This window comes from Sinocyclocheilus anshuiensis, unplaced genomic scaffold (genome assembly GCF_001515605.1).
Source record: "Sinocyclocheilus anshuiensis isolate Anshui unplaced genomic scaffold, SAMN03320099.WGS_v1.1 scaffold2048, whole genome shotgun sequence".
Taxonomy (NCBI): Eukaryota; Metazoa; Chordata; class Actinopteri; order Cypriniformes; family Cyprinidae; genus Sinocyclocheilus; species Sinocyclocheilus anshuiensis.
Genome location: NW_015555896.1, coordinates 315,321 through 335,480, shown reverse-complemented (window position 1 = coordinate 335,480; position 20,160 = coordinate 315,321). Strand labels below are relative to the sequence as shown.

The following is a 20,160-nucleotide window of genomic DNA, read 5'->3' as shown; positions in this document are numbered from 1 at the left end:
GGGGGGGGGGGGGGGCAGAAGATCAAAGTGACTAAAGCTGATGTATCCTGTGTCAGAGCTCAAATGCCTCTGAGAGGCATTGAACAGCCCTTCAAAAAGCAATAGCAGCCACCTTTATATCCAGCCTGTGCCTGTCATCAGGCTTGCCTGTGAAGCAAAATCAATCTGTTTCATATCGGAGATACCAGGGGAGAGGGAGAGAGTGTGTGTATGTGAGTGTACAATCTGTCCCCAAAGCTCTTTTTAATGACACATGCTGCATAACAGAGCAAGGATAGAAAAGGGTTCAATAAGGCAAACATGCTGCTTTCTGGAGATGAGGACTAATATAAAAAGGCTCAGATGGTACAGAGGGAGTTGTCAATCAAACATATTTTAATTTCTTTCATTTCAAATTCCCTTCCTTTTCTGCTCAGCGTGGACACACTTGCTTGGGCAGAAGTCCTCACTAGCAAAACAGCCTTGGTACAAGAACCACCCAAACAGCAAGCCAAAGAATATTAGCACACAGTCAAAATCATGTGGTTGGCAATGTTTACAAGCACTTACGGCGTCCTCATAAATTCAGAAATGCACCTTTTATCAGGCAGCACACTGTTCATTTAATGATAACCCACATTATTAATTTAACTAGGCAGCATGTCAATCAGGTGACCCGTCCAGGAGATTCCTTCTAATCCATGACCGCATGCAGATTGAAATGATTTAAAAAAGCATCTAGAAGAACTATTTAATCACATTAGCACCATAGACTTAATAACCACTGACTGAAATCCCTTGTGGAGGAGGTTCCTTGAGGTTTAGAAGGTCTCTTCCTTTGTTTTTCTTTGTACAGGTGTGGTGACCTTTCAACCACTTAATGAGATTACGAGCATAATTAGAACTGGAGCCACTGAGGGTCCCAACAGTCAACCCACTTGAACTCGAGAGAATAACTAGTGTCCACCTGGGTGCCACCTCGGAATTAGAGAAAGTAATGTAATTAAGTCCTAACGCATGGATCCTCAACTACCCTAGGGACTAGAGGACGTGCCCATGAAGAAAAGGCAGCATTAGCTCATACAGCTTGCAAGCACTGCCTAAAGCAATAGCAAGTCTGTCAAAGCAGGACACTCTAGGATTGGCAAAGAAATCCCCGGCAACCATTAAAGTCACAACAGTGTTGGATTGCTCCTGGGGTGCTACTCTGAGCTGTTCATTTAGGATGATGTGCAACTATTGGGCCTGGCCTAAGCACATTCTCCATCTCCAACATGGTCACCGAGAGGAAGGCAATAAGGGATCTAAGGAAACCCAATGGGTGCCTAGGGACCGCTAAGGCTGGCCACTCACAGAGAAGTCCAAAGACAGCAACGTGTCAGAGTCAATGCGAACACACACCTCTACAATGGCAAAATCAATGGGGTTTTATGAGGCATCAATCTCCTCTACAAAGGCCTGCTTATCTACTGCTGGGATGGACCACTGGATGTGGGACTTTGACATTCACCATTTTCCAAAAATTGCCAGGGAAGGTTTTTTTTAGATTTTGTTGACCCATGCCTGATGGTTTCTCTCATTCCCTTAAAGATTCTTATGTCTGCAAGGTGGTCAAATTGGGGGCATTTTTTTAAAAATTCATTGATTTTTATAATTCCTTTGGAATGACAAAAGAAGTTGTCCATTTAGATCAGGGAGGGGCAACTCTACTCTTGGAGGACCACTGCAAATTTTAGTTCCAAATCTAATCAAACACACTGAATTTTCAAATACTGAAGACTTTGTTCAGGTGTGTTTGATTAGGGATGAAACTAAAGTCTGCGGGACAGTAGTTTCACTACTGCCAATGCCCGGTTAGGACCATCAAATGAAAAAACAGAGCTAGAAAAATACCCATTTTGCTCTCTTTTACACCTTTTCGAGATCATTAAATCCTCCACCACAGGATGTTTGCGTGAGCGATTCCAATAGACAGATCTATTTACAGTAAACAGCAGATTTCATGCTAGAGACCCAGAATTAAGGGTCTTGGCAAGCGTCCTGCAATATAATTGATTGTTAGACAAGTTGTGCATCCTCAGCCAACCTCGCTCTACCTTCCCCCCAACATATATCCCTATGGCATTTACACCTTTTGTTTACAATATGCCCCTTGATTTGACCAGACATCAAGTTGGGGGTCTGGGGCTCAGGGCTCCCGTTTCAATATCTAAGCTAATTACTTTTTAATTTACAGTGTGTCGTTAATGGGTTTGGCAGGGGGGGCAAGGTTAGACAGACAGCAGAAGCCACTTCCCTTCCGTTCACTAGCACCATGGCCTCCATAATTAAAATTAATAATCTGGGCATCCATCAGATAGACGGAGAGTCAAAGAAAGAGAATTGTGAAGATAGGAAGGAAGGAAGGCCCTGCTGAAAATTTCCATGCAGGGTTATAGTCGTTTAGCAGGTGGGTCTGTTTTTGACCAACATGATCCTTCAAGAACTAATTGACGGAAATAATCTAAATGTCTAGTGGGTTCATCAGTATACCAGGATCTCATATAGGGTTCCAGCATCCAAAACACAACAAACATAGGTGGCCAGTTTTGCTGATATTTTCAGCAGGGAGCAAGGCAAGCAAGTTCATGTATGTTCATACAAAAGATACATCAAGAAAAAAAAAGAACAAGACAACTACCTCCACGGCTCTCACTGTCAGCTGGCTTCACCTGGATGGGGCGAGTCATCTGGAAGAAGAAAAACAGTACAGACAAGACAAAGGGTTAGTTCAGGAACAGGCAAGCGCTGTCACCACAATAAGCCAACAGCCTCAAACTATTGAGCCTATGTCCGTCACAAAAAAATCCTGTCTAAGTTTGGATCAAATGCAAAGATCCACATGTCGGTTTGCAGGGCACATACAAAATACAAGAGTGGTGATTTGTACCATCATGCCTTCACGTTACTCGCACGCTGTTTCTATTTTTGAAGTGCTGCATAGCTACTCCAGGCACAGCTCTTGTTTTCTCCATCTGAAATAGAAGTATTTGCAAATATCCTGTGTTTGCATTGACTACCATTTTATTTAAGCATTCAATCAGCACCAGGGCATATGGGGACAAGGCCAAGTTTCTGAGTGTACCTCCAGACAAAACCCTAAAGACACCTCTGATTTATTATATTCAGGTAAGTCGGTTCACTCAGAAACCATATTGCTAACACTCCAGGCAACTGTAGGTACAGCGCGCATCTACTTATACAGGTAAAGACTGAAATCCCAAAAACTTTTCACCACAATTACACTTCAATGACACATTCCAAATCAGGAATCGAATACAACAATAGTGGTATCTTAAAATTAGCTTCTAAAGTCCATCTCCATCTCTGAAAAATCTCTGGTCTCATTAGCAACCTTTTTTTTGTGTTTGCTTCGCAGTGCTCGATTGGTTACAGTCTCTAGCGATGGTGGCAAGGAGGAAGTGAAATGCAACAACAATTAAAGTGGAGGCAGCCACGAGAGAGAGAGAGAGATCAATGAAGCCCTATTGATTCCTGCCCCTTAGGCTGTGGAGAGTGTCTGGCAAGGAGGGATTCTGTGGGTAGAAGGCTCACGGTAATCTACTAAAGCCTGATAAGAATGGCATTTGTTGGATTAGATGCCTCTGTCATCACAGTTTTTGTGCTCCGTATTTCGCTCAACAACTTTTTTCCATTATCCCTGTAAAGGTTGAAGTTTGATTGGTTCTTATTCTACAAACTTGAGCAAAACAGAAAGAAAATATATATTGTTTGTTTGTTTTTCCTTCATTTGCCCATCTTTCAAGGATTCAAACGGATTTTTTAGATGACAAGGAATTTAAAAATTCCAGCCATTCTGTTTAGATGACAAGGAATTTTAGAAATATTGGTCAAAACACAAACATTTCCAAAGTAAATTATTTTTCAGTGAATTGTTAGCTATTTTAAATATCAGTAATTATAAATGTTTGGCAGAATTAAAAGGTGTTGAGGCTCATAAATGTGACGTACGGTGTTCTAAGCTGCAGGATCAAAGGATGTTCAAAGGGTTTTTTTTATTCTCCCATTTATTCCTACCTGGGGATGTAATGTAGAAAGGAATACTATAAGTGTGGACTATTGGAGCAGTAAAGCAACTTTATAAAGTGACTTCTTAATATTTTATGTCCTTTCTTTCAGGGTTTATTTTGGTTATTTTGAAGGTTCAAATGCACATTTGATTCATTAGCATACATGCTGATTAATATAGAGTTTTAAAGTTATGGTTACACTTTCTTTAATTGTTGAAAAACAGGACAGATCCTGTCCTAAAGGCCTAATTTACACTATAAAATCCATTCCCCAGCATCGTAATCCAATGGGAGCTTTCTATCAATCCAAAACAAACTGCTAATAGCAACAAAGCAGGCCCAGTTTGCATGAAAAAGGGCCAAGAGCTGTACGGAGATTTGCGACAAGATTACCCAAATTTGCGAAGTGCCCTTTGCAGGCTCCCCAGCCATCTGTAACCTGAAATTAAGCCTTTTTGAATGCTGCAGCAACTTTAGTTTCATGTCGACGCCAACTCAAGAGCCAGGGAAACGTTTCAGAGACAACAGGATCAACATTTTTTCTATCTCCTCAACATATTTTCTTTTACTGTCCAATTGTGTGTGTGGGGGGGGGGAGCAAACTGTAAAAGGTCAGTTTTAAAGACAGGCCAGTCCCATAAAAGCATGACTTGTTCAAGGAGAAACACCATAATGGGATTTTAAAACGTCTTAATAACATGCTGATATATGAGGAAGACGGCCAGGCCAGATTCATTAAGTGTTAAACGTATCCATTTTCACCTTGAGGAACTGAATAACCTTCCTCTGAGAAATTATTCCATAAATTTATCCATCGTAAATAATAACTAGCAGGGTCTAAGTCTTTGTGCAAAGGGGAAAAGGCAAAATATATCATTCTTTTGAAGGTCAGAGTTCAGTAGCTTTGTCATACACTTCAGTTAAAGGAAAAGTTAAAAAAAATAAATAAATTTGTCCATTTGAAATACATTATGACAACTCAGACATTTTCAAGCATAAAGACAAAAACAATCCAACAGGCATAATTGTGAGACATAACCATTCCAAACAAATCACCTGACAAACACAAACAGTGGCCCACATTAGACAAAACAGACACTTTTATAAACATCGCAATATGCATGCAACACTGGATGCAATGCCTGGTAATAAAGGAGATTCTCTTTTGCGAGGGAATGCATTCAGAACTACCTCATACCTGTAAACGCCATCAGTGAGATGTATTCCTAACACATTGGACTTTGGTGTAAGGTTTATGGATTCACCTCTCTACCTAGTCACTGTCCTGGTCATAAAATGCTGGTGTAATGGTACATTTGTTTTCCTAAGAGCAATGTGTTTCTCCCTTGTACATTTAGTATCGACGGAACTCAGTTTATTGGATTTTTCTCACCTCTAATGGAATGGCGTACACTTCAGGTACACACATTTACTCACTCACTCACTCACTCACTCACACACACACAAATTCACATATTTTGATTCCCATTGACTTCCATAGTATAGACTTCCATGGTGTGTGTGAATATATACTAAAACGACTAAAACTAAACCTGAATTAAAAAGAAGTTAAAGCTAAATGGAAATATTTACAAAAACTAATATAAATGACAAAAGAGCATAAAACTTAAAGGGTTAGTTCACCCAAAAATGAAAATTAGGCTGTTTTTTACTCACCCGCGAGGCATCCTAGGTGTATATGACTTTCTTCTTTCAGACGAATCCAGTCGGAGTTATATTAAAAATTGTCCTGGCTATTCCAAGCGCTATCATTGCAGTCAGCGGGTGTTGCAGTGCTTCAGTCCAAAAGAAGTGAAATAAAAAGCGCCCATCCATAAAAAAAAGTGTCTCACATGGCTCCGGGGGGGGAACAAAGGCCTCCTGTAGCAAATCGATGCGTTTTTGTAAGAAAAATAACCATATTTAAAATGTAATAATCAATTTAATCTAGCTTGCGCTCACTGTTGTACACTGGAAGCAGTTCCGGGCGGATGACGTAGGATGTCGGCGTTGTGCATGCGCCGCTCAGAAGTGACGAACGCGGAAGTGCAGGGGAGAGATCAAAACAAAACAACGGTCACTAATTAGAAGTACAAAACGAGGATTTGTAAAGAAGAATGTCAGAGAATTTCGATATAAGCCAAGAGGAGACTTCCAACAAACGTTGGTTTTCACGAGACTCATGCATGCGCAAAGCCGACCTCATACGTCATCAGCCTGGAACTGCTTCCGTGTACAACTATTGGCGCAAGCTACATTAAAGTGATTATTACGTTTTGAATATGGTCATTTTTCTTACAAAAACGCATCAATTTGCTACTGGAGGCCCCCCGGAGCTGTGTGAGACACTTTTTTTATGGATGGGCGCTTTTTATTTCACTTCTTTTGGACTGAAGCACTGCAACATCCGCTGACTGCAATGATAGAGCTTGGAATAGCCAGGACAATTTTTTATATAACTCTGACTGGATTCGTCTGAAAGAAGAAAGCCATATACACTTAGGATGTCTCGAAAGGTGAGTAAAACACAGCCTAATTTTCATTTTTGGGTGAACTAACCCTTTAAACATTAACATGAAAATTGAAAATATAAAAATAAATAATACTATATAAATAATATTTTGTAAAAACTGATATTAACATATAACTACTTGAGACAACATTTATTTCTGTCCGAGTATAAATAATAAGTAAATAAATAAGATTACTTATTAAATCAAAAGCATTTAAACTATATTTTGGATGTGGCTGCATCACTGCTGCAAACAATTTAAAAAGTGGTGAGGACATAATTGACAAAGGCCATCCTAACCATAAATGACCTCTCTGTTTACATTTACATGCGCCAGAAACAAAACAACCGGCAGCTGACAAACTTGTGCTGTCGTCAGGGAAAGCATTCATTTAGCTTGAGTCCTGAGAGAGTTCACTACGCCTCTCCGCTGCTTTTGTGCCTTTATTGCCCAAGCGTTCTTTACTCATAAGATAAAACGAATGAGTTCGCCTTATGCTGTGTTCCTTGCAGAAAACAACTACACGTGTTCTAATTGTGATAGATTCAAAGAGGTTTCCACACTCGGAATGGCGAATGCACCAAGGTCCAGGACAAAAACAGAGGGATGGAGGGGGCTGTAAAGGATGGAAGGCAAAGGAGAACTGCCTGCAACTGCCAGATAAGATTGCTTCTCAGTTGAGTGGCATTTCCAGAGCCGTGACTCCACCCTATTGCTCCCCCACATATGCTGATAGACTCATGCTGGCGGAAATGCACACTTATACGTTTCCCGCCCGCAGCAAAAGCACCGGCATCCCTGTGTTTGCCAATCTGTTGTTTAAACTCAGTGGAACAATTCAAATCCCCACGTCCCAACAGGACTGTGTCAGTTGCATCTCGTTTGGGATGCACGCGATCCTCCGGTCCCCAGCAAGCCCGACCGGCGAGTATGGAAACGCATTCTTCGGGATTTCTGACGTAGCTACGGGAGCAACTGTCTCTTTGTCCTTGTCATCTGTTTCTTTAAGCACACAATACTTGATAATCATGTTGTTTGCTGTGCTGCTGTCTTTCAAAAGGGGGAGCTATCAAACAGGGTAAACAAAATACAGTGGGGGATATGAAACAGCCATTCTCCTGAGAGACAGTCTGTTCTCCTGTAGTGATGTTTGATTAGGCACCGCTGTGCTGGGGTAGATAGAAATTCAGTACAAGCTGCTCCGAGCAAATCGGGACTGTGCCTTGTTGCCTCCGTCTATGATGAATGTGAAATAATTCCCGTATTTGTTTTACGCCGTTCTGTCATAAATTGCATGCGGGACAAACAGTCAACATGGACGAAATGCATGGTTTGCTTTGGTTTTTACAAACTGTGAATGAGAAAAAGACACTGTTTTCCATAGCAGCCAAACTAGAATGTTTATTGTACACTATTTTTTTCCAGGTCAGTGGCATCGTAGAGTCACGGCTTGCAGAATCCTGTTAAAAACAGACTTTGAGCTTTGCTCACCTGCTGGGTTGTATGTTCAAAAGGTGTTTCGCACCACATCGTTTTTTTTCCGTTCACATGCATTATTAAAATGGTTCACAACTTGTAACAGTTCAATTCTGTGCTTTAAAAGAATTGTATAAATCGGAGAGTATATGAAGCACATAAATAGTATATTTTAAGTTTTAATGTTTCATGGTATAAAGCATATAACTGAAATATATTAACATTCAAAAGTTTTGGGTCAGTAAGATTTTTTTAATACTTTTTTTAGCAGGGCCACATTAAATTGAATATAAAATTTCTATTTCAAATAAATGCTGTTCTTAAAACTTTTGTTTCATCAAAGAATCCTTAGAGAAAATGTATCACGGAAATATGAAGCAGCAAACTGTTTTCAAAATTAATAATAGTTAGAAAAGTTTCTTGAGCAGCAAATCAGCATATTAGAATGATTTCTGAAGGATCATGTGACACTGAAGACTGGAGAATAATTTACATTTTAAAATAAATTAAAATATTTTACTTTGTAATAATATTTGACAATATTACTTTTTTTTATTTTTCAAATAAAAAACACCAAATAAAGGCAGCCTTGGCGAGCACACGCGACTTCTTTCAAAAACATAGAAAGCCCCTTCTCCTCTGTTATTCCTAATAGGGAAATAAACACCTTTTAACTGGAGCATCCCAGCTGCGATAATTAATATTTCCAATTATTGATTTGAAAGTGCACTGTGTGGTGACAGCCTTGATCATGTGACACTGAAGACTGGAGAATAATTTACATTTTAAAATAAATTAAAATATTTTACTTTGTAATAATATTTGACAATATTACTTTTTTTTATTTTTCAAATAAAAAACACCAAATAAAGGCAGCCTTGGCGAGCACACGCGACTTCTTTCAAAAACATAGAAAACTTTACCAAAATTTACAAACAGTTAACAAAAAATTGCTGTAAAAATACATCTTTTTGTTGAATAAAAAATTTAACTTTGCAAAAAAAATGAAATTAAAAGCTGTAAATGCTCCCTAAAAAACTCAATAATAGACAATGCAAATGTTTAAAAAAATTAAACAACTATTATAAACAACAAACAAATAAATAAATAAAAACTAGCGATCATTTTAAAACTATAGCAACCCTGCTGTGAACAAGCTTGAATGATTAAGAATTGATTTGAAAGTGCACTGTGTGGTGACAGCCTTGGGCCTCGGCTCAACTAATAAATCTACCGTACAGGAAGGTGAGAGCGGAAGAGAGAGGGATGGTGAGAGGGAAAGTTATTCTTCCATCTCCAGCAGTTAGTCTGCTTCCAACACAAAGCTACGAAGTAAGAGTTGTAATATAGCATACAAATAATATGGGCTACATTTATGAAGCATTTAGAAGCTTGACAGACCCAGTACTCATTCGATTTAGTTTTATGGACAAGAGCGGTTAAGATATCCCTCAAAAAATGTTCCTTTAGTCCTCCACAAAAGTAAAAAGGAGTTTCAAACAACACGAGGGTAAATAAATGACAAAATTTGCATTTTTGCGTAAACTATTCCTTTAAAATGTAAGTCATTTGTTTGCCAGAGTCTCTCAGAGGAAGAAAATGAGACAGAAAATGGATGAGGGAGAACGAGGTGAAGTAGTATCTGCCAGCATGTGTGCGGGTGAGGTATTTTGCTCCCAGCACCTCTGTGGAAGCCCTGATAAGAGTATCGACTGCACCGACTTGTCAATCGCAAGCGTCTGAAGTCGAAAACTCCAATAGCTTCTCTCCGATTCGCACAATACTGGAGGTCGGATGTAGCTCCAGTGCCTGCGACCATTGACACTGCACATTCTGAGCAATCTGGAACGTCTGCAGTGCTCTGAAAATGTCTAACGCTGCGGTCCAGCTAACGTCGAGTTATCTTACGCCACATCAAGCGTGAGCTTTCAGTCTGACGTCCCTCAAAAGGTCAGTGGTCTAGATTTAATCTTTTCCCCCTTAATGTTCCTCTGCCTCCTAAGTTTGCACCACAAGACGTAGCTGCTGACCTTTCACAGCACTACAACCAGGATCCCACCGAAGACCATCAGAAAAACAGTGTCTGTATGAGCGTGTACAACGGTTCGAGTGAACCCAGTTTTAACACAGGTTTACCTGGAAGTGGATGAAAGGTCCGAGCTGAAAAACTCAACAAGAACAAATAAAAAAGAACGATAAAAGTCCCTAATCCTACAAACGCTCACAAGCCAGTCACCGGAGTGTCACAGCGAGATAAAGAGAAAGGTAGTGCACAAGAGAGATTCCCTGACTTCACAGCTGCCGTGGTCTTTTATCAGGGGAAGGGCATCTTTCCCAGACATCTCTGGTAAAGGCGTTTGCAGCTCAAAGAAAGCCATCGCTTTCTGGAAAGAGACGTGAGGTTTGTTGGAGGAAAAAAATCTCTGTCAACAAATTCCTAAGAAGCACCATGGTGTTTGTTTTGATCTCTTTTTATTCTCAATTTCGTTTCCAGCCCTGTCTCGTAGAACCTATTTGAAGAGCAATTGGTGGCGTTTCATGTCAAAATGTTGGCAATCATGTTTAGTGACTCTTATGTCTTCAAAGTTTCATGATGACAGCTTTGAAAGTAAAAGATGTCAAAAGAAGCACTTCCAAGCTGAAAAAACTCACCCACTGATGATTAGGCCACGCCTTCTCATGAATAATGAATGTATCTAAATACTATTGTACTCATCTACACACACCTAAGGAAGCCATGAGAGTGCATTATTATTGTTTTTGTTTTGTCATGAATGTTCTTGTGATCTCAGTCTAACAAAGGCTGTGTTGTCCAAATCTCATTAAAAATTTTCAAGATCTCAACAAACCAAAAGTTGTTCAAGTGATCTCAACATAAACAGTTTTCTTGAGATGTAGACATAAAAAAGTTCTTGACTTACTTTTCTTTTGTCCCCGAAAAAAAAAAGTTTTCTTAAAATCTAGACATAACAAAAGATTGTTTATTGAGTTCTTGACTTAATTTTCTTGTGATCTTTCAATAACAATTTGTTGTTTTCTCCAGTTTTTACTTTGTTCTTGTGATACCGCCACAACCAATATTGTTTTCTCAAGGCTTTGATCATAATTTCAGAGTAACAAGATTGTTTTCTCAAGATTTTGACTTTTTTCTTGACATGTCAAAATCGAGAAAGTCGAGATCTAGAGGAAATTGTTTTCTCGAGATCTCTTGACCTAAATTACTCATGAAACCTTGACCTTGAGTATTTCATGACGCTTTAATACTTTTGCTTTGCTTATCTGGCTAAAACCAGCACTACATTTCTGCTTAGAAACACACCAGGCCAGATTAAATAAAGTATGATGTATATACCCAACTATGTGAAAACACTGGTAACCTTAGCATTTTGACTGCCGGATCTCTTTAGGATGTGCTAATACAACATTCAGGGGGCTTCACGGTATTGTGCTCTGTGCTTGCTTTGCCCTGCCATGGCAGAACAAGGGGGAAGCTCCCCTTGCTGTCACTGCCGCTACAGGATTGTGACAGATTACAGGGCACTCCTCTGACCAATGGGTGGCCAGCACCGCTTCCCGGTCAGTGACCCATAATTCCCGGCATACCTATGCCGAGTTGACGTTTCTTTAATGGGTTACAGACCTCCGGCGAGCCAACGCCTTCTCAGCGCTATGATAGCCTATTAGCAATTCACCACAGCTTGCATTTTTTTGTCTTTTTTTTAAGCCACCCTGCACCCTTCCATGCCACATCTAACCTCTTTCAACCTCGTGGTCCTGAGGGGATGACAACGGCAGAACTGAAAGGAAAGAGGCAGAGGAGAGAGGGAGGCAGCGATGCAAGTCGACCAAGTGTCAGTTGTGGACAGAAAAAAAGCCGGGAGGAACGACAATGAGATGGGAGGATAGACAGATGGAAAGGGAAAGAAAGAAAGACCTGAAGCCAGAAGTGGCATTTGCTCAAAGCCATTCACCTATCTGCCATGAGAGATGATGCAATAATGGTAATGTGCCCGACTGCAGCGGTTCCCAACCAGTGGGTTGCAACTCAAAAATGGGTCGCTGGTCTGTTCTGACAGGGTTTATACAGTATGGAAAAAAAACTGTGCTAAATGCAAATAGCAAATTGCAGCTAACCAAATAATCTTGCTAAATAAATGGAGGACTTTTCTTGTTGACCTAAAAAGCTGTGTGCCCAATTTAACTAGTCTTATTTTTCAACCCATTGTCCATTTCTTACAATGTTTCAGCGTATGTATCTCACACGTGATCTAAATCGCAGTTGCCTTGACGATCGATAGTGAAACAATAGATCTTTGTGTGTTCAGTGTTTTACAGCCGAGGCAATGTGGCTTGGTGTCTGTCATTGTGAGTGTGTTTGTACGGACTAGAACTCAACGAGGATCCAGCATGCTTAGTCCATCTGTATGCGGTTGCAGTCCAATTCAACTCCAATAACAACTCCACTCTGGCATAGATAGAGTATACGATTTAAATAAGGTCCTCATTATCTGCTTCTATTATCAATCCAATCAGACAGATTCAGACAATAAAAAAATGCAATTTATGGCTTGTATTAACTTGATCACTGATGTATTGTACAGTACATCCAGAGATGATAATTAAATAGTGCAAAAAAAAAAAAAAACTCTTCAAATACATTTGTTGTATAAATAAAACTAAATATCTATCTATTCATCTATCAAACCTGTTTCTCTTTATTTGAAAATAACTTATGTATGTGTATGTGTGTGTGTGTGTGTGTGTGTGTATCACAATTTTTTCTAGCAAGGTGAAGTTATGTTCAAAGTTCTTCTTGAAAAACTTCAGAGAAAAACATTAATTGCATTTTCTTTCATCTTTGTCAGTTTTTCTGTTTAGTTACAAAAAAAATCTTTTTTTTAGATTTCACTGTTTTGTTGAATAATGAAAAGTTACTAAACTGAATGAACTTTTGTGCCTACCTTTTTGTTACTGTATATTTGTTCAAAAATACATAAAAGAACATTGTTATTGCAAAAAATAGGCTTTTAAATTAATACATAAAAAAACAGTATTAAACTAATAATTCACTCAAAAAGAACATTTCTGTTATAATTTACTCACTCTCATGTTGTTCTGTAATCCCATATGATTTTCTTCATCAGTGAAACACAAAAAGTAGATGGATTTGAAGAATAAGTTGATAGTGATTGTTTGAATCTCCAAAAGCATAGAATTAGTGACTTTACAACTATCTACACAAGTGTTCTCCTTAGTAACCTGTTACAACCCCTCAACACATGCTAAGAGAAGTTCATCACTTACAGCACAACATCACACAAGATCAATTCCTTCTTCTTATGCCATAATAGATTTAAATCCTTCATGAAACAACCTAGTGAGAGCTGCTTTGTTATAGTTTCCAGAAAACCATTCCCTGCATCCTCCTATACATGGAGTATACAAACAGGCTAAATAAAACACACACGGCAGTTTAGATCTTGAACTAGCGTGACCTCGGTACTGACAGGCAAATGAACTCCAGCATTTTCCATATCCCGCCCTGAAGGACTCCAACTATGTGAAAACACGGTGCAGTTATGCAGAAAACATGATAAGTGTCTGTCCATCTCAGAGTACATCTATATTGATTTTAATAGTGGGAACATGAGTTTACATGTGTTTGTCACGGTGTTCATAGCAGTTTTAATCTTTAAATTGCAAAATTGCTGACGAAAGATTCGTCTAAATGAAAAATGAGTATCACGGCAACCATTAAACGGTTAAATTAAACCATACTGTCGACGAAAATATGACAAGAATACAACTGTTTTAAATAATCTAGTCATAGTCAATAATGGCGTGAATTTACCTGAGCATAAAGGTGCGTTCACAGCATATATCGTAATTACCATGGTTATGAGATACAAACTTGAAAAAGCGTTTACGTCCTCGTAGAACTCGTAATTACAACTTGTGAACTGGCTGCACCTCACGCGGAAACCAGAGAAACATGGCGCTTCCAGTAGTAAAATGTAATTAAGCAGTTATTTCGTAATATTTACGATTTAAACATTTTTGGCCAATGTAGAAAATTGACTTTTGCCAATGTAGATGTCTTCATACAAAAGTAATGTAAATAAAAATCGAAAGACATCCATGCTATTGAGGCTATCCATGTAATAACAACCTAAAGAAATAATTATAAAATGTAACAATAACACATTTGCATAGCAACTGTTACTTGTATTGTGTTTTATAGCTGCCATTAACATTCTTTCATGCAGGTTCATTTTGTTGACTGACGCTAAACGGATAATCCCCAGTCCGAGGACATGAACAGCACCGAGTTGAACGTCACGTGTTGCCATCTCGGAATTATGGTAATTACGACATCGCGTGAGCGCAGCATAAATTGAACCGTGAATGAACACCGGGAAACGGAAGCGCTGTGCAAGCGGCTTAATTAACTCGGTAAAACATATACATATGAGATTAATTACATATATACGCAAGATAAACGTAATATTACAACTTACATATGCACAAAATGATACAAAAACAGTGAACTTGAGGTTCTTATCGCTAGTCAGAATGTGTAAGCATGTCGTGAATATATATGCTAGATATGCTAAAACACGGACAACGAACACATATTGTATGATAACAGTGAACAATGTTATTTAAGAAAAACAGGTTTTGAACGAACTAAAATGTATATTAAATATTTTAATTGACTAATTTAGATGCTGATTTAGTCAAATTAACTAAAAATAATGAATATGACTAAAAACTGAACAAAAATATTTATCATCAAAAAGACAAACTATGACATTGTCAGTCTACTTTTTTATAGAATATATTTACACCCTTTCTGCACTGATTTTATGGGAAAATATGCATAATTTAAAGAAGCTAACAATACTTCACTCCTATTTGTATCTGAAATCATAATCATTAGACAAAATATTTAATAAACGCACCTAATAAACACCTGGGATAGAGAACGTGTTGAACTTCGCTGTTGAAATTCAGATTCCTATGGTCATAGGTTACTTACACACATGGGGATACAGTATGCAAGGAAGCCCTTAATGTATATTGGGACATCTTTTCTTACACTTGGGATCTCACTAAGACACATCCCAAGGGTTGTGGGTTGATTTACCTCTCTCGACTTCCTTCCTTTCTTTTCTATATCCCTCAGAGAGACAAGTCCCTTCCATAAACATTTCCATAATCATTTCCGCCACCTGTGTCCATCCCACCACGTTGACAGATGCTCGCTTCCCGTCATCCTATGCGCACAACCATCCAGGGACATTTATTTTACTCCGGCATTAATTCAACGAGGAGCATCGCATTTAAAGGTGTCAACGTTGATGTCTGTGACTCTGGAAGAAAGACGGCAAGACAGAATGAAAGAGTGATGCAGCGACTCTCTCGAATGCCCTGCACTCTGCATGAACTCTAGCCTCCTGCCACGAGGTTTGCTTTATTTAATAATTTATTCATTTTTTAAGTTCACACGCTCTTCATATTCCATTTGTAAAGCTATGGAAACCTGCTAAATCATACAGCATTTACATTTGAGGAAGTCAACCCTCTTTGCTAGCCTTCTAACTAATGCTTGAGCAATCTTGCGCGTACGCATTGCGCTTGATATTTTAACCCACCGCCTGCAAAGGCATGTTTACACATGCTAGTAATTCACATAAACCAACTCAAATGTGACAGATGATGTATCCATCCTGGTGTTAAGAAGTTAAATGCAAAAAAAAAAAAAAGCGTCTTTTTCTAAAACTTGGCTGCACTCCACTGGAAACACGACGACAGAGAATTATGGGAAAGGGTGGGGGGATTTCAAGCGAAAGGGAGAGAGAGTGAAAAAAGAGGCCAAAGAAAAGTGATTTAGCCTCCTAGTTCATCTTCATCTGTGTCCTGTCCCAAAGACCTGGTTCATGAAATAAGTCCTGCTGAAAATCAATGCAGGGCCTGAGACTTATAAAGGTGACCCATTCAGAACAGGTGGCTTTTGTGGAGTGCTAAACTCTAGACTTGTAACATTAAAACCAAGCTAAAGGAATTAATGGGGGGCATCGATTAGGTAGAGCACAACTTAGGATTCACTAAGCAGGGAGTCATTTTAAAGCGGGAACTGTGGCGTGTCAAAGATGGCCATGTTTGCCAATTCTGTGCTTGGAGATGATTTAGAAACCACTGAAAGGGAGAAAAATAAAAGTGATTTTTTTTTATGTCTTAAAATAATATATTTTTCGACAACTTTCTATTACTGAGCTACAAACTATTTCAGACACCCTCTCCTAATAAGTGCATAAAAACAAAACAGAGGTATTTTGCTTTATTTTCTGCCTAAGTCGTTGGTTCTTGGCTAGAAGAAGATGCAGTGAGGCCAGATTTTACACTATAGTCCTATGATGTGATGTTAGAAAAATGACACAAGGACAGAAGCTATGTGACTGGCCAAAATTCTAAGCTCAGAATGGAATTTAAAAAGTTGTAATTTTATAATTTGTAAATTTACAACTAATTTCGCAATTTTAAATTATAAAAAACACAAAGTAATTCAGTTCATAAATGTCACATTCAATTAAAATGTACAAAATTCAAATTCAGAACATTAAAAAAATGCCACGAAAAGTTGTAAAATGTCTAAACTATAAAAAGAAAATTTAAATATTTTAGTCATTTTTTTGTAGCTTTAAATCACCTTCCACAACTTCCTCCATCTTCCTTTTTTTATTCCTTTTCTTGTCACCTCAGGCTTCTCATTTCTCAAGTATTTTTTTCCACCTTGTTTAAAATAAATCAATAAAAAGTCCAGCGGAGACGAATCAACGACAGATGTGGCCAGGGGGCATGAAGCCCAACATATTCCTACCATGATCACTTGCTCCACCACTTCACTCTTGACATCAGAACTGTGTTTGTGTGTGAATTGAGGGAAAGATGGTGACACGTAAAAATTTCTGCTCTATGACACGCGTGCCGAATCGGATGCCTCATTTATAATGTATATCGTGGATTTGTGAGTGATTTTCCATGCATACTAAATTGGCACCAGGAAGAGTCTCTCCTGCAGAGAGAGAGAGAGGAAAAACAAAACAAAAATGTAAGGCATGGTAAAGGAAGACCAAGATATAGAACAAGAATGAGTAATTGCCTCCAGGGACCAATTTCAATATTCAGTGCCATTTGTACTTCCACACTAGTACGTCATGCGTTCAAGTGAGCGCCCCTTATAGTGTGAGCCACAGGGATTAGGCATCTTGCCACATATAAACAGTTAAGATTATTCAAATTGAGATCAGACATAGCAGCTTTAACATCGTCATGTTTTCAAGTTAGGCCAGGATGAGTGTTCGGCGGATTTGCAGCATTTAACTGACACCGGCAGGTAATCTAATGACGACTTAGCAGGATTACGCCACTGTGCATATGGCGACACCTTCACCTGTTCTCTATCCTTTGGCTGTGTTTAAAATTGTGGTTCTCAACTGGTGGGTCGTGACTCAAAAAATATTCACGGTCTGTTCTGATAGATTTGTGGACACCATGGAAAAACAATGCTAAATAAAACAACAATGATAAGCTAGTCATGTAGTAAAATAAATACGTTTATCAACTTTCAAAAGGCAGGGTAAAATGCTTCTCATACCTTTAGTAAAGTTGTGTATCCAAGCAAACTCTACAGAATTTTGGCACTTATTCATTTCTCATTTAGGAAAAGGTAGCCAGATTAGCAAGATGCTAACACAGATAGATTGCATGACATGTCCTCAAACAAACTAAACAAGGTACAAGAAAATAAATAAACTGATTGTAAAATTCAGGGCAATATCAATAAACATATAATCATTAATAAATAAATGGCAAATATTGAAATTTAATACTTTTTTTTTTTATTGATAGCAAAATTCCAACTGATACCAATAATGACTGAATAAACAGCCAACATCAAAAGTCTTTGATATTTTGTCTATAATAAAATAAATAAATAAAATAAAATAGTATTGTAAATGTTACAAGTAAACTTATGCAACACAACATTACAATATGAAAAATTTATTTTGAGATTTTTTTTTAAAGATTAGATTTAACAGTGTTACCAAATTATTCATATTTTTAAAGGTTTTAAGTGAGTGTTAGAAGATGGCAAAGGTAATCTAAATGTTAAATATCTATACATTTATAGATATTTGATACATTTAAAGGAAAAAGCTCTAATATCTGCCGATAACCGATATGGTAGAGACATATTGTACATCCCTATAGGAAATATTACCTAGATTACATTAAATACGGGTTCTAACAATGCCGAACTGTCAGAACGCCACTTGTAAAAGCAAAACCAGTTGAGAATTGCTGGTTTAAACAACCTAGACAGCCACCATCAGCACTGCAATCCTGCATTACAAAATGAAAATAAAAAAAGAGAAAGAATAAAATAAATAAACATGACAAGCGGGCACTTAACCGCAGACTCCCAGGCTGAAACCTGATGAGGCCCGCACCCCGGCGAAACTTCAACAAATGCTAAGTGACACGCTTAAGTGGGTTCAGGTTGTGCAACCAGAATAATTCACTAAAAATACAAATGAGGCCACACAACGACTGCAGGGGAGAGGGAACCAATAACTATTCACCCATTCAAATGAGCCTCGGGGTGGAGGGTCTCCTCGGGTTCCCAGGTGCCGCACAGTGGTATTGACCGGCCTGCAGTCATCGAGCAGACACGTAAACGGCCTGTATAGACATCATGGATTCCCCTCATTGAGAATCAATATCAAATAACCCCACTGTTCACTGGCAATTATGGTCGGTATCCAACATCTCAGGCCTCTTTATTTTCCACCTCCATCATTAAATGTGACCTTCAGGCCACTTTCTTGCTTCATTCTCCAGGTAGAGATGGAGACACAGGGAGCAGGCTTTTGGGGGATTCAGCTGGGGCCACAAGGGAGGTTGCAGGGGCATCTTCTATGACAGATCAATTATGGCTGTACCGCTGGGCTTTGGGCCAGCTCCTCTTCCAAGGCCACTAATAGAATCCCAAAGTCACCAATGACATTACTGACTAGATAGGTTAGCCTCAGGTTCTAGAGGTCTCGAGTCACTGTCCCGGTCCTGTCATGCAGTGACCGCTTGACATATTCCTACTGGAGACGGGTAACCATTATTCGACAGGCTGCATCGCGATAGCACGGACATATACGTCCAGTTAACCTCCACGCTCACTCATAATTGTCCTCGCCATTGATTTCATGGTGCTACTGATTGCTTCTTGCTCTGAAGAGACCCGAGATTATAGATACGCTAGGTGCACGGAATATCAAATAAATGGTATTTGAGAGATCTTGCTGCAGAGATTTCTCTTCATCATGGTTTGACAAGGTAAGGGAACAACTTCAATATTTCTGTACCACTGCTTCTCAGCTCCCAGACTGAGTCAGGATGGATTATTCCAGAATCACACTCTCGGGAATAACAACTAGGAGAATCCAACATTTCAGCCAAGACCAATCACCGATTTGATGCACTAGTCTGCGATTAGTAATGTAAAGTGTGCACCAACACTAAATTAAAGAAAGGCAACTGTTAATGTTGCAAGTATGAAACATAGCTACAAATCCTCATTTTGAAAGAAGCCATCTAACTAGATGTTACCTGGATAAAGAATCGTGACAGCTAAATGACGAAACAATCTTTCACTATTCCAATTCTAAATCCCCGATGGGCTATAATCTCTGAGGTATTTCCTACACTGTCTCAGTTTCACACCCAACACAAAACCTCTCTCTCTAATTCAATATGGTGGGTCGCTGTCCGGGTGCCTAGCACAGGCAATGACAGCCCTTTTAAATTCTCCATTGCCAATTACACTTATTCCTTCTGGTGGAGAAAGAAAGGGGAAAAAAGAGCAAGAGGAAATAAGGAAGAGAAAACGTGACGACGATGAGCACTTGTTTGACAGGGCCGATGTGGAGATGGAAATGTGGTAATTTGGAGTAATTCGGCAGTGTGTCGACGCTAGCCGGGCCTGCCTGTCCATCCGCCAGAATAAATGGGGTCAGCCGTGTGTGATCGGCAACTTTCATTTATATGTAAATGACCCCGTCACC

At 39.0% G+C, this 20,160-nt stretch overlaps 1 protein-coding gene across 1 annotated transcript in view; it reads right to left on the bottom strand.

Annotated features, from left to right (window-relative positions):
• LOC107675909 (CUGBP Elav-like family member 5) overlaps positions 1 to 20,160 on the bottom strand; it is a 250,660-nt gene that overhangs the window by 98,639 nt on the left and 131,861 nt on the right. The window contains exon 3 of the mRNA XM_016470411.1: positions 2,660 to 2,708. Within this exon, the coding sequence (XP_016325897.1) occupies positions 2,660 to 2,708 (49 nt within the window). The remainder of the gene's footprint in view (positions 1 to 2,659; positions 2,709 to 20,160) is intronic.